This window comes from Dreissena polymorpha, chromosome 3, assembly GCF_020536995.1.
Source record: "Dreissena polymorpha isolate Duluth1 chromosome 3, UMN_Dpol_1.0, whole genome shotgun sequence".
In the NCBI taxonomy this organism is placed as follows: Eukaryota; Metazoa; Mollusca; class Bivalvia; order Myida; family Dreissenidae; genus Dreissena; species Dreissena polymorpha.
The window spans coordinates 82,014,493-82,035,194 of record NC_068357.1 but is presented as its reverse complement, the minus strand read 5'-3'; the positions used below and the strand labels follow the sequence as shown (position 1 = coordinate 82,035,194).

At 36.2% G+C, this 20,702-nt stretch overlaps 1 protein-coding gene across 1 annotated transcript; it reads right to left on the bottom strand.

Annotated features, from left to right (window-relative positions):
• Positions 1-11,854: 11,854 nt before the first annotated feature.
• LOC127874992 (uncharacterized) lies at positions 11,855-15,282 on the bottom strand. The gene is made up of 2 exons (XM_052419718.1): positions 14,301-15,282; positions 11,855-12,111 (listed from the first exon to the last, which is right to left on the bottom strand). The coding sequence occupies exons 1-2, from the start codon at positions 14,815-14,817 to the stop codon at positions 11,867-11,869; spliced, it is 762 nt and encodes a 253-aa protein (XP_052275678.1). The 5' UTR covers positions 14,818-15,282; the 3' UTR covers positions 11,855-11,866.
• Positions 15,283-20,702: the final 5,420 nt, after the last annotated feature.

Genomic DNA, 20,702 nt, shown 5'->3' with positions numbered 1-20,702 from the left:
TGTATAACACGTTTTTATAAATTGAAAAAAATCTGATCCTGGTAAGCTAAATATTGCGACTTGCTTTGAAGATTTAATCTGGTGAAAACTCAACAAATCTATATTTCCTTAAGATAAAAAGATAATTTTCCAAAACCACTTTAAATCGTGTTTAAATACTAAACTCCAATGCATGAGCATCCCTGAATGTTAAAATGACACTTCAACAATTTAAGGATTAACTTAATGTGTGCAAGTTAATATGTAATTCTCTCGCAAACCCTGGGCATTAGACTTAATGGAAATTTATTTTAAAAAACTAAATAAAAACTGACTATTGTGATGGAAGTTGGTCTTAAGAACCTCGTTGGGTAATCTTGATCTAACCTTAAAGTTTTACTCATTTTACCTCAACTTTTCATTTTAACATGACTAACAAAGGTGTGCGACATTTAACGTTGATGTTGCGACATATATCGGCAGTTTAAATTTGTGCAACATTTATCGTTAAAACTGCGACATATATCGTCAGTAGGATTTCCGACATTTATCGTTCCATGCGACATTTATCGTCCAGGTTGCGACAAACCTCGTAGCCTGCGACATATAACGGCGATTCGACATTTAACGGCGATGCGACATTTAACGTAGCTACATTGGTCTTAACCACCTCTGGAACCATAAATGAAAAGTTTAAATTGGTGGCATCTATATATGTTGTTGCATGACAAAATTTCTATTAGTTTTTTCGTGACTAAGCGGAATTCACTTTTCTATAAATTTTCATGCATGAAACAGTCGACTTAATCGACGTCTAATAACTAGATATAAACATATTTAGTTTCATTACAATCGCTATAATTATCATTGATTTATGGATCATATATAATGTTTATTTAATTACTGAACAAGACTAACCTTTATCCCTACACCACGTATGGATTGCAAAGCTATCTTTCTGGATGCTATGTATGAAGGTTAGAAGTTTCATAACAATAACTAAATTTGTTATTGAGAAATGCAGTTGTATCGATACTATATGTATTAGAATTGGCATTGACCTTGACATACGCATCATGTCGCAATGCCAAAGAAATTATTTTAGTTTGATGAACGGAACCTGCCTATATTGTATATGTTAAATTCACGTGTAAACAGGCTATTGATTGTGAAAGATTTCAAACAGGAGTTGCCAACTTGAACTGTAGTGTCATTTTGATATGGGTATAAATGTTATGAGTTTGGGTGATATCACTCAAGCCACTTATGAGACACTTGCTTACCGAAAAAACATTAATTTGCTAATTGTAAATTTGTTTTTTAAGTTAAAGGACTTTGTTTAATTTTTTTTAAACTTCAACTTGTGTTATCCACACTTAATGGGATCATTTCAATATGAACAATACATCTTTTAAGTTTTAAAGAAATCCCTCTAGACAATCCTATTTCAACCTGCCTATAAAGCTCTACAACGAAATAATTAAGAAGTGTAAATTGGACGCTATTTTGTAAAATTTTAAAGTTGAATTTTTACGATACCAAACCGATACATGCTTTAAGTTTAAATGAAATCCTACAATCTTTTCTGAGGCAGTAAAGATTTAAACCTGCCTTTGTAGTAACTATGTAATTCCCAAGTGTATATTTGCCCATTATTTTCATAAATTTCAAACTAGAGTCACCAAGTGGGCTTTAAATGCATTACAACGCATAGGCATTGGCAATACTAATCCGTAGTTATACAATTCTCCGTGGAACTAAACAATTAAGTGAAAATTCAGGACCTTTGAACTTTAAGTGTGACCTCAACTTTTCAATAAATAGCTTGCAATATTTTAGCGACGTATTGTCTGGTGTATGGGGAAAATATCCGAAGTAAAAGTAAAATCATTAACAATTGCAGAAAAATTTATGTTTTTTGACATTGAATTGTGGCCTTGAACTTTTCCCCACGGTTCATTGGAGTTGCGCGCGACACATCGTTGATCAAGGTGAATCATATTCCGAAAGTGTGTTAAAATACTCCAACATATACCAATTACAAAGTGCATACGAAATCTAAACAGGCGGACCAATCCATTAAACCAGCCTCCCACTCAACAAAAGTTATCGAAGGACGGTGAAACTACTATATTGGCTCTTCATGGGCTTAAACAGAAACAGAAAGCGCAGATCAGGTATCCAAATCATAAATTAGGAGCCATGCGAAGAAATGACAGTAAAGCTTTAAACAATTGCGCTATGTGCCCTATTACACATATCGTTATATACTTGCAATCGTTAACGGGCCAAAGAAACAGGCTGTGTTTTATTTCTAATGCATTAACTCTTTCTTATTTCATACACCCAATATAAATATATGCAATAATTACTTTTAATTTCATATCTTTTAAGAGGTAACCTCCTTGTGCGGCTTTATAATAATAATAAGAATTAAATACTGCTCCAGCGCTGAGTTTCACTTCTTATATTAATTCATTAAAAAAAACACAGTGTATTACGTGTACTATAATTTGGTAACCGTTAACCTCATATTGTTAAACATAGCCACTTATTCACACACCAAAAAACAGCAAACCTAATTTTGAATATTTTTTTTTAAATTCTGAAATGCATAGGGAATTAGGAATTTACAACGGAATTATTGTCAAAGATTAATAATAGAAAATAAATATGAAACATACTTTTAAGTACTTTTAGTTACTTTATATTCATAAGCCATAGCTTACAAAATATATCACAAAACTTATAAATAAGATCAAATAGGTTATTTATAGCATTCTATATTTATTTTCGTTACGCACTGAAAACTGTTAACCACTTTGTTGAAACAAGCGGACAAAATTTTGTCATGTTACATGGTTTTTTATTTATATTGCCCTCATATATATTAAAACTGTACAAAACCTTACGCTAAGAATCATTAAGGTACTTATTATTATTATTATTATTATTATATTTGATGATGATGATGATGATGATGATGATGATGATGATGATGATGATGATGATGATGATGATGATGAAGATGACGATAACGATGACGATAATTTTTCTGCTCCCAAAACGCAGATAGCTAACCATGAAGAACAATTATTCTTTAATTCTTTATTCTTGTTAAAGGGGCCTTTTCACAGATTTTGGCATTTTTTAACGTATTCGTTAAATGCTTTATATTGATAATGTAAACATTGGATCGTAAAAGCTCCAGTAAAAAATCAAGAAAAAATTTAAAAAAAAGAAAAGAACATTGCCCGGAGCAGGTTTCGAACCAGTGACCCCTGGAATCCTGCCAGAGTCCTAAAGTAAAAACGCTTTAGCCTACTAAGCTATTGCGCCGAGTACACATTCGTGACGTATTTTATACATTATACAAGAAATCTTCGTAGTTTCATAAAATTTAACGACAAAAACAGAACTCTCCAAATTATTCAATCGTTTCGCGTTGCAACGCTTTATATTTTTTAGGTTTTAAAATCGTCAAAAGATGCATATAATGGCTATATTAGAGCATGGTTAATGTTCAGCATTACTGTTTCCTCACAAATATCATAACTAAAACGAAAACTTACGAATCTGAAACAACATTTTTCAATTTTGTCAATTTACCAAAGCGTGAAAAGATCCCTTTAAGGTAAAAACTGAAATATATTGAAAATAACAACATAAGGGAATATATTTGATTAATCACTCAAAAGTATTTTTTTTATTAAAATATTAAACATTCTGACGATTTAAACATTAATCTTTATCATAAATACGTTGCAAATTCAATTAAATCCCTATTCTGAAATCTTATACAAACCTTAATGAGAACAAGCTTTGCAATCATTATACAAAGAAACAATCTGGTATGAACCGCGTGGGTACGAAACCAATAGCAAAACATTTTACTAAAAAAGCATTAAACAATTTACTTTTGCATCGATAATTATATGGACTAGAATTAATACATACTATTTAAACTTACGCTGTGGTGGAACAGTAGAACATGCTAAGATTAAGACCAAATTCAGATGACCTTCCGAAACGTGGGAACAGAAAAATACAATAGGCTAACGACAACTCAATTTAGCGTTACATACAGGTATATACATCACACTCCCCACCTGATATCTTCAAAAAGGTATCACTGAAACCTAGCATACTAACTAAGTATGTAAGTGATGAGGTATATCTAATGGTTAGAATATAATACATATTTATGGGACAATCAAAACAGTTACATCAAATTTAAAAAAAAATTCAATACTGACAAATTAACACATTATACTGATACTAATCCTTTCTGCAAACAAAAATTTACTTATTCATAAGATCTTTTTCCTCAAGGTAATACAACAGCAATATATAAGTGCAAAAATACATGCGTAAATGTAATCCTCACTTAAAACCCTATATTTCACAAAAGTCTCATTGAACATTATCAAAACACATTTAAATGCATGTTTAAGCTAATATAATGCTTATTGCTCAGGGATACAATAAACAACAATCTTGCTAATCAACAAATAATCAGATCTTCAGACTAGTTGTTTGTTAGCAATTTTATCATATCAACAACGGGCCTTATATACAGATACCGTTTCAGGGTTTTACATTCATGTCAAATTTTAGGGGTCCCTAGGACTCCTGTTATTATTTTTCAGGGGTCCTGTCAATAAAAAATGGAGGTCCCAATATAACTTAGTGATATATTAGTAGTATAGCACACGTCAATGGTCCTTTATTCATGGCAAGTATTGTTTGCTTGTTTTTCACAGTACATCAAATCATTTCTGAATGAAAGCCATTGATATTTATGAAGCCATTCCGGCAAAAACTTTCGAGCCTTTTTAGTGGCAGGGGGGCATTGTTTCAGTCCACCAGGAACCTTGCTCTTGTGTGGCTGATTCTGCATCTTTTGAACTACTTTGAAAGAATGCGCGTAAGTCACCTTGTTTTGACATTTTTGCAGACGAAAAATGGAATTTTAAAATGCATGCCATTTGAGTTACAAGCAACGAATGTATGCTAAATATGCTGGCTGTGCTAAGTCAAATAGTTAAAACTTAAAGTATAGTAATCGATTATTTACGTAAACAATAGCCGCGATTTAACACACACCTATAAAATTAAATATTGTATAATGTATTATTTTTACAGTTTAATCTTGCTTGCCAGATCTTGCTTGCCAGATAATAAGCTATCGTAACCTCGGTAAGCTTTTCTTTCTAAGCGACATAAAATAGCTCGCATTTACGCATTGTAATCTCAATTCTTGACTTTGCACCTAGCAACAGCAGGTGCGCGATAATACGATTAGTCGATAAATCAAACAAGCGAGACAATCCTACATCCTTCTAGAAAATTACGTACTGCAGTTGTCTTTCAGATTTTTCTTGTTGATATTACGAGAACCAATACGTCTAAATAATTTTGCGTCACATGGGACGCAAACCAACAAAATGACGGGTCCTGACTGGCATTTTATGCGTATTTGACGCAGAATATCGCGTCCCGTAAAACCTATTTTGGCCACATCACTGCGTCTGTGTACAGCGTATAGGATGTAACACTGTTCAGTATAATGAGTTCCGATACACTCTCTGCATGTTCATACGACACTTCGACACACATTTTGGCCCCGTTACAACTTTGCAGTAAAATCCCATTCGCAGAATGTCAGAGTCAGTACTCGGTCACTAAATAGTCAGGGGCAGACATATTGGACTATCGACAGACGTTGATGAGAAGAGGGAAATCGTTTCATTATCTAACCACAAATGTTTGCCGTACTCGATCACCCTGTCTGGAATTCCTTCCTAAAAGCCTGATTAGGCGTCCGAAATTTGCCAGTTGCAATAAATAACAAAGTTTGACTTCAATTTACTATCGAAATGTATTGTGCTAAGATGTCCCATTTACAAGACGCAATAAGAATTTTTTAAAGACCTGTAGCATGCGAAAATAGGTCTTATGCCATAAGCGATCAGCGAAGCTGTAATACAGTCTGCGCATCTCGCAAGGCTCGTCAAGAGATACCTAATTAGACCACTTAACCTTAATTTTTTTAGCGGACAGCGTTGCTCCTGACCAGACTGCGCAAGTGCGCAGGCTGGACTTGTGCTACGCTGGCAAAAAGACCCATTTTCGCATGACGCGGATTGAAAAGTGTGATTTGAATGTGTTGAAAGACAACTGCATGTTAAACAAATATTAACATACTATATATTCGTTTGTGAGGAAATAAAGTCGTAATTAAGTCATGCGAAGACAAATATTATGTGTTCTCCCGTAGTATAATTTTTAATCTACGAACACTATTTTGTGGTTGAATACACGTGCACTTAATAACACACATTTCATAGTTGGTATGCGACTAATAAATGGTAAAAACCTTTGTTTTCTGTTTGTTACCATTTACATCTAAAAGAATGGAAAAGGTAGGTTGGCCAAACATCTGTTAGTTGTTAACATTTAAGAAATACAACATTTAGGAAATAAATCGAAGTATCTGCATGATAAAATTTTAGAAAATTTCAATTAGAATTTTAAACAAAATTTCATAAAACATTCAGTATCATCTAAATTTCTACAGCTACGCCAATATTCACACCAGAAAAGACATTTGTTAGCAAGTATCAATAGTAATGATGATTCGGCGCACATATTCAACTCTAAATCGTAAATCCTTCGTGGTTCCCAATGTATTAATTTTCTCACAAAATTCGTCTTACATTTGTAGCGATGAAATATTTAAAAAAAAAATACATCGTTAAACATAAAAATTGTTTGTCAAATTAATGTACATGTATATGTGAAAGTGCTATAATGAATCACCTTACAATCATAGACAATACATTTAAAATTTGAATTTTATATCATTATGTATTTAAAACAACTTTTTATTATATGGCTCAACTTAACAAATTTTAGACGTTTGTGTCGGGGCCTTCAACGAAATTCAAAAGCCCATGTGAATATTTAATATACTTAATTAGCCGCGTTACGTGTTTTTTATGAGAATTACTTTATAGAAAATTAAGAAAATATATCGCATTACCTGTTTGAATGTGAATTTCTTGCTCTTACATCGAAATCCTGCGTAAGGTTTCCATAAAGACTTGAAATGAGATTTCGTAATATAACCCGATCCAATTTTACATCACATGCTCTGTAATGAGATTTCGTCATATTACCGAACGCACCTTCAAATCACATGCTCGGTTTACCTCAGATCCTGGTTGTCAACCGCAGGTTTATTTGATTGCGCAAATATTCATGTAAATGATTTCAACCGCAACGACACTGATCCTTTTAAAATGATGACTGTCAGTCTGAACAAATAAATAGGAAATATATGTACATATCAGCTTTGCTAAGGACGATGCTTTCATTGGATTTGCATATTACAAATGAACTATCTGATCTGTAAATTGTTTTGCCTGTATTTTGTTTTTTAAGATTGCAAAGTAAGTATCTGTGTTGAAATCGTTTTAATTCAGTTTAAAAAGTCAATTCAGCTCTTAAAGTGGTTGAATTCGTTTGATAACCAAGGCGTTGAACGTATCGAATTGTAGTATTCTGCACCGAATAACGTTTACACTTTAACCCATTTATGCCCAGTGGACTCTCCCATCCTTTAAAATTGGATCAATTTATTTCCAAAATTAGGGATTTCAAGTATGTTTATTTCTATATTTAGAATATTCCATAAAGACATTCCTTTAAGCAACAGCGCAGACCCAGATGAGAGCCGAATTATGCGGCGTCTCATCTGGGTCTACGCTGTTTGCAATGTCCTTTTTTCAGGACGCTAGGCATGAATGGGTTAAGATACATGCGAACGAACAGTGGTATAATTGTAGTTCTACATGGAGTAATATGCATCGAATGCCATTATTCAATTACAATATTCAACATTCCAGTCGCTGTGGTGTAGTGGATATGGTGTCCGACTAGCGATCGGGAGGTCGCGGGTTCGTTCCCAATTGTGGGAGCGTTCTTACGATTTCACCCATAGACACAAGTACTGGTTCAAGTCCCAGGAAACGGACTCGAGAGCGTTTCAAATAAGCCTTAGGCCTTCTATGCACTCGAGCTAACATAAGTAGGTTTAAACGAATTGCAATACATTAGTATACACAAGTATACATTATTTTCTTTAGACATAACATTTAATCTTAATGATTTATGTGTACTGAGATTATATCACGGAATGTATATAGTAATGTGTTTCAACACATTTAACCTATAGCATCCACCAGTGTCATTGATGTTCGTGTATTTGATGTTTTATATCGGACACTGTCGGCACTGTGTGGTTTCCGGTTGGCAATCCGTTCAAGTCACGTGTCATGTTCAGGAATCGATTGTGCTACTAACCACAAAATAGTTGAAAAGTGTACGGCTCGGTGTGTGGTAAATGTAGTGTTCGCAGAAAAAAAAGTATCTTGTAAAATACAAGCAAACGGATTCATTGAAACTGTGCACTGACGTGCATACTGTTGGTCAAAACACATCTTGCAACTAGTAAAAAAATCCAGGAAAATGAAAATCCGGTCATAGAGATATCATAATAAATATCAGTGTATCGAACACTCGTTTACATAGAATTGTTTCGACCATCTGGATAATTAACAATCGATATTGCAAAATTATCAATCAAATTCGGTATAAATGTATTATTTTTCCTGGCTAGCAATTATCGTTGATGCTATTATTAAAAAGGTGTAAGTAAATGATAAATGTTGTTTGCTATAGCTGACGTCTTCACAAATAATAGGAAAGGTAGATCGGTCAAGCGGAATAAGAGGGGCGATAACGGCGTATACCGCAACCAATTAAAACTTGCTTAAGTTCGCCCTTTCTCAATCATTCTTCCTTATTTGAATGAAAAAATCGCTTTCGGCTCAACATCGTTGATATAATGACCTTTCCGTATTTAAACATAAAACACTACGCGAGAATGTGCGCAGTACATGCGATGACCTGGTTATTTAAAGCGTTCTCTTTTTAACTGTTATCATTGGCTGAAAAGTCCGCCCCTCCCAAGCCCACATTCTGAAACAACGCTTCGCTCAACTTTTTTCGCCACGCTTTACGTAACAGTTCTTACTGACACGAATAACAGTTATTTCCGACGGCAATAAGCCGTTCTATGCGGAAATCTTCCAACTCTCGATTTTCTTTCGTTATTTTCTTTAAAACCACACGCTTTACATTGAAATGAAATACATGTTAATTAATACAAATAGATGCAATTTTGAAAGTGTGCAAAGGTGTCATTAAATCTATAGCACAGTTAGCAAGTAATATTTATTAGTTTTTAAACTATACAGCTTTTTAAACCAAAAGTAGGATTTCTATACGTATATTATATGCATTTCAACAAATGCGATTATTTTTTAGTTTTAAAGCATACAAAAACGGATTTCTACCTTATAACCAACATATATATTCTAATTGGCATAGATAAAATATGTTTCTTATTTATACTTAAATTAACTATGCCAAATAAGTTTGGTGGCTTTAAAATAACATGAAGCTAATATGATGGATTACAGGAAACATAATAAAAACCCTACACACTGGAGTTAACAAAAGTGAAAAGTCGGCACAAAAATAAGTGGAGTTGGATAAGTGGAAAATAACTTTCTACACATAATGCAGGGCTCGACATTAACGGTAGTCCGACTGTCCGGGACAACCAAATTGTTAGTCCGGACAAGTAAATAAAGAATTTGCTAGTCCGACGGGACAAGTGGTCATTATACTTTAATTACTTAGAAACAATCCGTTATTTCTGTGGGGTTACCACAAAACTTTTTCGATTATATTTTGCTTATGTTTAAACGACAAAGCGGGAGATATTTCGATAGTTCCATCAGCGTTTTTCCTCACCACTTTGGGACTGGCGCCGGTACCGGTCAAATTGGGTAAATTAGCGTCGTTTTCATCAAAATTGGGAAATTATTGATTATGCTCAAAACTTAATCATATACTAACTTAAATATTGTTATTGAAATGGATTATTTGTGTTCGGTGTGCTCCGAAACTTGCAATGCCCACCGCATCTACTGCGAGGTAAGGCTTAGTGATATATTTATGTACATGTACAAACGTCAGCGTAAATTCCAAAGAAGTTTTCTTTTTTGTTCACAATATGACATTGTTTAAGTGTGTGCTTTTTATGGGGGAAAGGTTCAAAAATGATAAAGCTGAATTACTTTTTGTCTCAATAACTTTCCAAGAATGAAATGGTTTGCAACGCATGACTTACAAAAAAGTCCAAAATGCAGCCACAGTGAGTCACAGGCTCTTGACAACCAGTGATTGTCGGGCTTGTAACCGCAAATGTCAGACAACGAAGGATTTATGTGGCAATTTTATAATCTTGTCCAGGATACATGTTCTACAGCAGTACTTAACTGGTTCAAATAAATTAACACGACGCATTAAAACTTCAGTCAGATCCCATAACATCATGTTTAAAATGAAATTTGATTGATATGAGCATTACTGATAGGCTGTTTACAATTAAATACATTTAAAGATAATGATGATGAACTATGTAATGACAAAGTGTTTTGTTGATAGTAAACAAAGTGTTGGACAAACAACAATTGTGAAAGTGCAAATCATGTCTTAAAAAATGCAACACAGTGGCGACAACAAGATTTATCAAGATTTATTAATACGCTGTACAACCTCGTCAAAGGTGAACAGGAGGAACGAGTAATAGCCATACACAGGAATTTGCTCGTCTATTTTCATTACTCATATCGTAAGACATTCAAACATATTTTACAATTAAACCATTTCTTGATGGATTTGAATGAAATCTGAAATGTAAACATAAAAAAACGTTTCGTTTATGAAAACGCAAATGTTGTTTGTATTATAAATTGGAAACGTCACACTTTCTTACGCATAATAAATCTTTCAAAATACGGACAGGATGTGATGACGTTGATATCGACCGCAATTTATATATACATTTTTTTAGCAAGATCTTTCGCTGTGTCTATATTTCGATTCAGGATGTTGGGAGTGAATTGTAAAACTACACCTTGTTGTTTGTATTATAAATTGAAAAAGTCAAACTTGCTTACGCATAATAAATCTTTCAAAATACGGACAGGATGTGATGACGTTGATATCGACCGCAATTTGTATATTTAGAAACGACATGTGTTTATTTCGTTTATATACACATATCTGAAAGTGACATCGGGTACGTTGTTATTTTCGTATGGTATTGGTCACACGTTGCGAAAATGTAACGCATGTTTACTAAAGAAGACTTAAAGTTGCTAAACTGTAAATGCATAAATAATAAGACATGTGCGCATACAGCAAAAACAAAACACACACACTGAATAACGATGATTTAATCGTATTCATAAAATTTATACAAAATCAATGTTCATTTCTTTCAAAAAATGTTGATTCATGGTTGTTTATTGGTCAAAACGCAGCGATTTGGAGTTCTGATATTTCAAGTTATATTTATACTTACATTTTGTTAAAATGTAATTTTGCGTATAATTGACTTTTTGTGTATATTATGGCTTTTATAATAGTGATTGAATGAAACGCTTGATGTAATTGTTTCGACCGGATTAGACCTAATATCGTATAATTAAAAGTTGTTGTCAAAATGATGTTACCTGTTAACAGTACACAAAGCGTGTCTAAATGGTTTTCTATTCGACCACATCAAAGACGATAATTTTATAATCGTTACACAGTAAGTAACTGATGGTGTAGGGGATATACACTCTCAACACTTATATTCCATACTCGAGCTTCGCTCTCGTATTGTATGAAATTGCTGAGGGTGTATATTCCATACACCATCAGTTACTAACAGTATAACAATACCCCCATGTTAAACACTATATCACGATGAAATAAATTGGGCCAGCCTTTCGGTTGGGACTGGCAGCAAGACATGGCTGTTATAATGAAGCTGGTGGAATGACTGATAGTGCCTCCACGCATTCTTATAGGAAGTAAAAGTTGATGGTGCTAAGGACTTATTTAGTAATGAGAGCACACTACAATTTAGTGGATTGAAATCAGATCTTCCGGTATGAGTGTTGGCTCTCTGTCCTTTTCGGGCGCTGGCGTGAGGAACTTGGCTACCTGTAGACGAGAAAGCAAGTCCGGTAAAACATTATTTACCCTGGGACGTGTTCAGATTTAAACAAAATATTATTCTTCATACAAGAAAGTACTAATCTTCTAACAAGAGACATCACTGTTGGGACACGCGATGTTTGCTTATTGATTATATGTTTGACAGCTGAATTGTCTGTATGAAGTATGATGCACTTGTTTCGAAGGATGGGACCCCATATTTCTAAGGCCAAAACAATTGGAAATAACTCTTTAAAAGTAATTCCCTCTGATTGCAAGTTAAATGGCCATGAGCCGTAAAACCAATGCTGTGCATAAATTGCTCCAATACCCAAAGAACCTGCTGCATCAGTATGGAAATGTAACGCAGGAGAATCGATCCAGCGTTTTTCCGAAAGTAACGTTTTACCATTGAAGTATTCAGCAAATAATTTCCATGCTGCAATACCACGCCTATTTTCCTTAGAGAGAGTGATAAAGTGGTTTGGGTTGATAGATTTCTTTTTCAGATCAGTGAGTCTGCGCAGGAAACTACGACCTGGAAGTACAACTTGACAACAGAAGTTAAGGTAACCAAGCAAGAATTGCAGTTTTTTCAAGGTTATAGTACGTTTGACCGAATGAATGAGGCTTCTAAGTTTATCTAATTTTTCTTGGGGAAGTCTAGCTGCCATTAAGTTACTATCCAATTCCAAACCCATGAATGTAATCACAGTTCGAGCAGACTCGGTTTTCTCTAATTTAATAGGAATGCCTACTTCAGCACAAAAAGACAAGAATTTAGATAAGTTTTGTTGGCAAATATGTGAATTTGGGGGGCCTAGGATTAGGATATCATCTAATATGTGTACCATATGGTCAATGCCCAAATATGTGTTACACACAAAGTGAATGGCTGAACTAAAACGCTCAAAGATGGCTGGCGCAGATGAACTACCCATAGTTAAACACGTGTCGTAATAGTATTTACCCTGAAATTTAAATCCTAACAAATTAAAATCATCAGGATTCACTGGTATTATTCGAAAGGCTGAGTCAATGTCAGTCTTCGCCATTAATGACCCACGACCTAATTGTAAAACCTTTTGTACGGCATCATCGAAAGATGCATATTTAACAGATGCCAAATTTCTGTCAATACATGTGTTGACTGAATTTCCGTCAGGATAACTGAGGTTCTGAATCAGTCTGTACTGACCAGGTTCTTTTTTAGGGACCAAACCGATTGGACTCAAACGAAGATTTTGTAAGGGTCGATCTATGAAAGGACCTTTTATTCTATTGCTATCAATTTCCTTTTGTAATTGTGAAGAAACTAGTGATGGGTTGTTTTTGCATGATTTTAGGTTCGGACATATTGAGTTCATTTGAGGGCCTGTGTAGCCCAATTTGAAACCAGTTGTAAACCCTTGTATTATGTACTGTGCCAGTGGGTAACCTTGAAGATACGGGGCTAACTTATCAATTTTAACTGGTGTTACCAGATTTTGTTTGACTGTTGGGTTTAGGGGTGTGGTTAGGGGGGTTCTTGAAGGAGGAGTTTTTGACTGACGTGCCACAGTTAAAGGCTGTGTGTGGTCCACGACAGTACCCACAGACATGTGGCAAGGAGCATTTGTGAGATCTACATCCCGAAAGCTTATTGAAATGCCAACAGGTGTTCTCAAGGAACCTCTTTGTTCCGGTTGCTTTTCTATCATTGCCTGTGCGTGAGGAACGAAAGGGCTGGGTAGATACATGGGTTGATGGAAAAGTAACTGCCATCAACCAGAACTCGGTATGTAGTCTATCCCAGGGCAGGGGGGATGTTTCACGAGCCTTACGAAATTGATTATCGTAAAAAGCAAAAGAGAGGCCTGGCTTGCGATGAGCGATGTCCCGTACAATTTCCATGTATTTCATCAGCTGAGGGGCTTGCAGAGGGAATTTATGAGTGTACACCGCTGTGTACCGAATGAAAGCCGATGACCACATTTTAATTGAAAGGATTTTCTTAGTTTTAACCGAAGGTTGGATAGAGATGTGTGAGTCCTTTGATACTTGCAGAGAGAGGGAGTCTGAATCAGAAGCAAATGGGGAAGAAAGTAGTAAGGACATGTCAACAAACTTATTTGCCCATATTGATTTTTTCAAAGGGGCCTTAATTTGATCTAAAATGGAAGTGCTTATCGGTTCGACATATGGTGTGCCAATACCTGTAATCAAGTTAGTATGGATAATGTCTGGATCCATCGACTCGGGCTCCGTGTCAAAATCGGAATCGTCGACCAAAAGAGGCCTCGGTGACTGAGTAGAGGGAATGTTGACCGTTGTCACCTTGGAACGCACTAACATTAAGCTCCTTTCTGAAGCGGTTGTGGCATTGTCAGATTCGTCGCCCGAACTCTCGTGAACAAAGGACACAACATTCCCTGTTGACACTGTGTGTCTATGCAGTCTGTTGATTCCAGAGGAACTAGCTCTCACTCCAGGATTAACTGCGGGCGTCGCCGGGACAGCTGTCTCAGTAGACTGGGTGTCTTGGTGCGCCAACTGTAAGGCGGGAGAAACCAGCGTACGCGGCGTTGGTGATGGTTTCGCTTGTTTAGCTGGCGAAGGGGATACCTCGCAGCAAGAGCAGCTAGACGCTGTTGCCGGCTTCCGTTTGTTCAGAGGCATCTGGAAGTTAATTGAAATTGCATTAATAAACTGAAGTGATACCAAGTAAGGCATGCCTGTGGTGTGCACCGCAAGACACTGAAGGCCTTACTATTTATGATAGGGTGTTACTGCATGGCAGCTCCCCTAACTAAGATACTGACATAGAAAAAGGGGAAATCTGCACCATAGCTCCCTTAAATACCATTGCAAACAAATTGGGATAACTGCACCGCAGGTCCCATAAATAATAGCCATTGGCAAACAAATTGGTATTCTGCACCGCAGGATCCATAAATAATAGCCACTGGCAAACAAATGGGGATATCTGCAACGCAGGTCCCCTAAATGATAACCGCAAGCAAACATATTTGGGTAACTGCACTGCAGGTCCCATAAATAATAGCCACCGGCAAACAAATGGGGATAACTGCACCGCAGGTCCCCTAGCTGATAGCCGCAAGCAAACAATAGGGGTAACTGCATCGCAGGTCCCGTAAATAATAGCCACCGGCAAACAAATGGGGATATCTGCACCGCAGGTCCCCGTAATGATAGCCATATGCAAACAAATTGGGGTATCTGCACCGCAGCTCCCATAAATAATAGCCACTGGCAAACAAAACGGAATATCTGCACCGCAGGTCCCGTAAATGATAGCCATAAGCAAACAAATTAGGGTAACTGCACAGCAGGTCCCATAAATAATAGCCATTGGCAAACAAAACGGAATATCTGCACCGCAGGTCCCGACAATGATAGCCATAAACAAACAAATTTGGATTACTAAACCATAGTTCCCAGGAATAAAAGCCACTTGCAAACAAAAGGGAATAACTGCCCCTACGCCCTTAAATCAATTTAATAGACAAGGACGCCCAAATTAATACGCAGTGACAAACAACGATGATAAACAAGGGTCAATCCGTCACCTTAAAACGACAGGCAAATAATACTTAGCTTCTATTTGAGAGATTGACGGTGAGCAGCTATAATAGCTGCCCGGATATTCGACAGTAGCTTGAATTGCCCGTCATCAGAAAGGTGGCAGCCATCTGACGCAAAATTCTTGTTCTTCGTTTCCGGAGACCAGAATCCCTTCATCCTCCATAGAAAAGCCCTGTTGGGAAAGCGGGACTTAAGTGTTGTGTCCAATGATGCATTTAACTTGTCCACTCTGGCATTGAACCAATGCAAATCCACTGGGAACCTAGTCCTGATTTTAGGTTCGCAACGATGAAGTACTTGGCAAACAATGACCTTTGCAACCTTAATGTTTGACATCGCTTCATACACAATGCCACAAATTTGTTCTTCGATGGATTCCACCGGAACGTCCTCGTACAAATCGTTAGTACCCACCAGCAGGACCAAACTCTCTGGAGAATAATCAGCAACGAAATCCATTTTCCCGATTAATGACCTAGCTCGAGCTCCTGGAAAACCGCTGAACTGCACCATTGTCCCAAGTTGTAGGCCCAGACGGTAATTAAGTTCATCTTTATGCCGAATGAAATCTTTCCAACGTGAAACAAACGAATGTCCAAACAATTGCGCCTTTATGGGCGCCGCCATCTTGATATTCCGAACAAAGGAATTCGCACGATACACTAAAATGCTCCCAAAGTTAGGCTGCCACCGATCATAAACCAACGCAAGCAAGTGAAGCGTTGTTATTAAACAAACGATAACATAAACGATATACCTCGAGTATTTCCACGCAAACACACTCACAAAAAAAAATTCTTTGTTTTAATATATATATAATTGTATTAGGCGGAGGCGGAATGGAGGTACGATAATTTTTCTAGCAACTTTCTGCTTACAGCGTTCTCTAAGACTGAGAGAAGGGCGCTTTGCTTTGTCTGCGAAAGGACGCTAAGCGCGTGGTCACGTGACTCGGACCCCGGCGCCCGATTGGCTGAACGCTATGCAACATTAGGCAACCTATTGGCACAATTCCAATCCGCCCCGCGTCTTTACATAACTTAGAACCAAGCTCGATTCATAAAACCTTTTATGTGTGCATAAAATTTCATAAAAGACTAATGAAAGTGGTACCGGAGTCCAATAATTAATGGTATTAAACACGCAAGGGTCAGAATTACCTCTATACTCAACAGCGACGTTAGATTTTCTTTTTATCGACAGGTGTCCATTTAATATAAAATATGAAAACATATGCACAATACGAATTTGAAGCCCCTTTTGTTTACGTGAACTCTTTAAGGGACACTATACGGTCTATTTAGCTTCCGCCTCGCAATTTTAGGGTTTGGGTTTGAATGGCTTGTCCGCACCAATAATTGCAACACTTGAAAACAAGTCAAAATACATTTCACAACTTGTTTGGCTGTGGGGACATTAAATATGCATTCAGTTTTAAAATAACTTTAACTTTATGCTGAAACTGTATAATGCTACATAAATTGTGAAATCGATTCATGCTCAGGATTTTAATTTGTCATACGGGGCGGTTTTTTGTTTTTATCAAATATCTAATTGTGTAGTATATTTGATTTTTTTTATCGTATACAAGTGTCTTTACCTATACCTTTTCTTTTATCTTTTATCCCACTTTTACAGCGAATTCGGTTGATTAAAGCCCCGTTGATTAAATTTCATCTATAATCAACGGCAAGGCTATAATCAATGACACGAAATGACGTCATCAACTGCCGAACCGGGACTACTTTTTCCCACGCACCTCGTCACCTGTATTTGCCAAGTGCATCAATTATTAAAACACTCAAAAGTTTGTCAATCTTAATGACCTTAAACAAAGAAAAGTAGCAAAAAAACGTGTTTTTTTGTCATTTATTTTTATTAAAACCTCTAGTATTAGGTTAATTTAACACTATGCAAATAGGTTCTGTTGTTGTAGCTCCCCTTTGAAGAAGTCAGTTCGAGTTGCTCCCCTTTGACCGTAGAAAACAATCGTCTGGACCAAGAAATCCTGTGTTAATTTACAAGCTGTACTCGGATATGTGTCCATCTGATTTTTCTTCAAAGCATCTTTCCAACCTGGCAATACGCACAAATGACACTGCATCCCAGTGGTTCTTGCGTCAACAATTGGGTGTCAACAAGCTAGGTCAGATGCTGAAGGCCATGGCAAAAGACGCCGGCTTTCTCAAGCACAAGAGAATAACGAACCACTCAGTTCGCAAATTCCTGGTCAAAAAACTTCGAAATGCAAACATTCCACCCACTGAAACCATGGCCATAACAGGGCAAAAAATGTCCAGTCCATAACCAATTATTCCAACATATCTGTTGAACAGCAGCAAAAGTGTTCATTCTTGCTAAGTCCAGTAAATGTAACAATTCAACAGATTCCTCTTGTTCACCTTCATGCACCGAAACTATGGCCGAAATGCAGCCTAGACAACCACTGTCTACCGTCGAACAAGTTGATCTTGATGTTCGCCCCACCCAGTCACTTCACCAGCAAATGTCTTTCTCTAGTTCGAACAACTTTGCCTCACAATTCTTTGGTGCCACTTTCAACATTCAAAATGTATATAATTAGCTTAAATCCAAGTAATCTTTGTTATTTCGTCACGAAATAACCAATATTATAACAAAGAAGCAAATATTGTGCACCTCGTGATCGACTTGATGGTTTGTTATCGAAAGTGAATTGTGTGTGGTGTTAGGCTACGTTGTAAACAAATGTAGTTCCTTGTATATAACAACTTAATGTCATATTGATATCATAAAACTTTAAGATTTGCAATTCAATATGATTAAAATTGTAATTAATAACGCTCGACACTTTGTTACAGAACGATATTCTGATTTAAAAAAAGATTATTTGATCAGCGGTTATTTTTGGAACGCGGAGTAATACACTCGCCTTGGTTACACTACAGTCATTATCAAAGTACGACAAACACTCATGAAAACTTATTTTGTTTAAATAAAAAAAGTTTACTGAATAAAAAGTGGGATAAATAGAATAATAGGTCAGTGTTGATTATAGATCAGGTTTATCATGCTCGGCACGAAAACGAAAAAGCACTCGCCAAGGCTCGTGCTTTTTGTTTTCTAAGCCTCGCATGATAAACCTGATCTATAATCAACACTAACCTATTATTCTCTATAAATCACGTATTGTGTATAAGGATGATAATGGTTAGCTCCGTGTCCAGCGAGGTTATGGATGTTCGTCCTACTAGCGTGCGTTTGAGCGTTCGATAGTTGTTGTTTGTTGTTATTCATGTTGTTGCATAATTAAAACAGCAAAGCCGCTGGAACCCGTAGGTAAAATTATATTGAACAATTACAGAACAGTCATTTTGTGGTCGTCTGACAACATTGTCCAAATGTTACTGATCTGTTACATTAAATCGAAACGCGCAAGTTCTTTATCAACATCGTGAGTTCTACTCCCAGTTTGCATCAGTATTTTATGTGTTTGCGTGTTTTTGTTATTTTATATATCTAGTTTATTATTCCAAAGCTTCATTAGATCGAATCTACTACTTATGTCTTTAATATTATCACAATAAAATGGGTAGAGTACTTCAGGTATGTGTTGTTGTTTTATTAGAACATACTTTCTTATTGTTTCTTGCTGTCTAGCATTACCGAAAGCTGAAGATAGAGCACAGACGTTGCATGTAAAAAGTGGTCCTATTTTAAATAAACAGTATTTAGTCAAATGTTTACTACAATGGTGTACCCATAAGTTCACGAAGTAAGATACTCGAAAGTTCAAATTTCATCAAGATAATAACAAAACAACGTCTACTTGAGTAAAATGTAACATTTCAGAAATGTATCATGACGTTTAACACGCATTGTCATGACGTTTCACACGCATTGTGCCTTACCATTATTCACATGTATTTTTGCGAACTGTTTTGATACACATTGACGGGTTCCATACTTGCTCAGTAAGTGACATCGTTTCGAAGTGTTTTCCTTAAAGTATGCTTATTTTCCATTATACAAATTCGTCAATACATTTAGTGTTTTAGTCCTCACTGAGCAAAGAAAAATGGACGTTTTTTTGTTTTGAATTTTTAAATGTTTTTGAGCAAACGCATTTTTCGCCAATATATTATTATGTAAGCATGTAAATTATTATATCTAAGTCAACCATATACAATTTATCAACAAAATACTCGATTTTTTGTCATAACGTTCTTGAAATGACTCGATTTCCTCGATATCGTTTTACTGGCCATTGGTATTGCACAACAGTTCTTTCTGCAAACCAAAGCGCGTTCGTCGTTCACATATTGTTTCGTCATGCATCAATTTTAGTCTCATAGGAATAATGCAACTCAAAAAACATTTTTAGGAAACAAATTCTTGATTTGTTTTTACATGTCGCCATTGAACTAAACAATACCGGTATTTTTATGCGCTCGTTATGAAAGACGGGCCGTATTATGGGAACATCTGCAGCGAGCGGGCGTTTAAGTTCGGGCGGGCGAGCGATTTTGTTCGGGCGGGCGAGCGTTTTAGTTCGGGTCGGTGGGCAAGAGTTCGAGGTCAATATCACAGACAAAAGATTCAAATCAGAACACAACATATCGTCACATTATTCGCGCAATGAAATGCCGTTTTCCTTTTATACACGTGGCGTCATATGTTATGTTTTGTTGTAACGTATATCTCAAAAAGGCTCACTTAATGTAACAAAAAGTTTATCCACCGTGAAAGCAAGTTCGGAAGGCCATATCGCATTGATATGCAGGGCCAATATGACCTACAAGCTCTTCTTTCCCGGTGAATAATCTCTTATTAAAACTGATATCACCAACTCATACTTGTCCTCAGGTAGATATTGTACAAACACTATGTCTACATATGTACGTCTGTATCTGACAACAAATCATGAATGGCTTAGACTCTTTTATGGATACCAAATTCTCCCATGTCATACACAATACACATCTTTAGAACAATAATTGCAAATAAACAACATTGACATGTAATTTTAATTT

Coding starts and splice junctions, on each gene's coding strand:
- LOC127874992 (XM_052419718.1), bottom strand. CDS start 14,817: ATGCCTTACTTGGTATCACTTCAGTTTATTAATGCAATTTCAATTAAC. Junction 12,112..14,300: donor CCATACTAACTTGATTACAG/GTATTGGCACAC, acceptor TCTCGTCTACAG/GTAGCCAAGTTCCTCACGCC.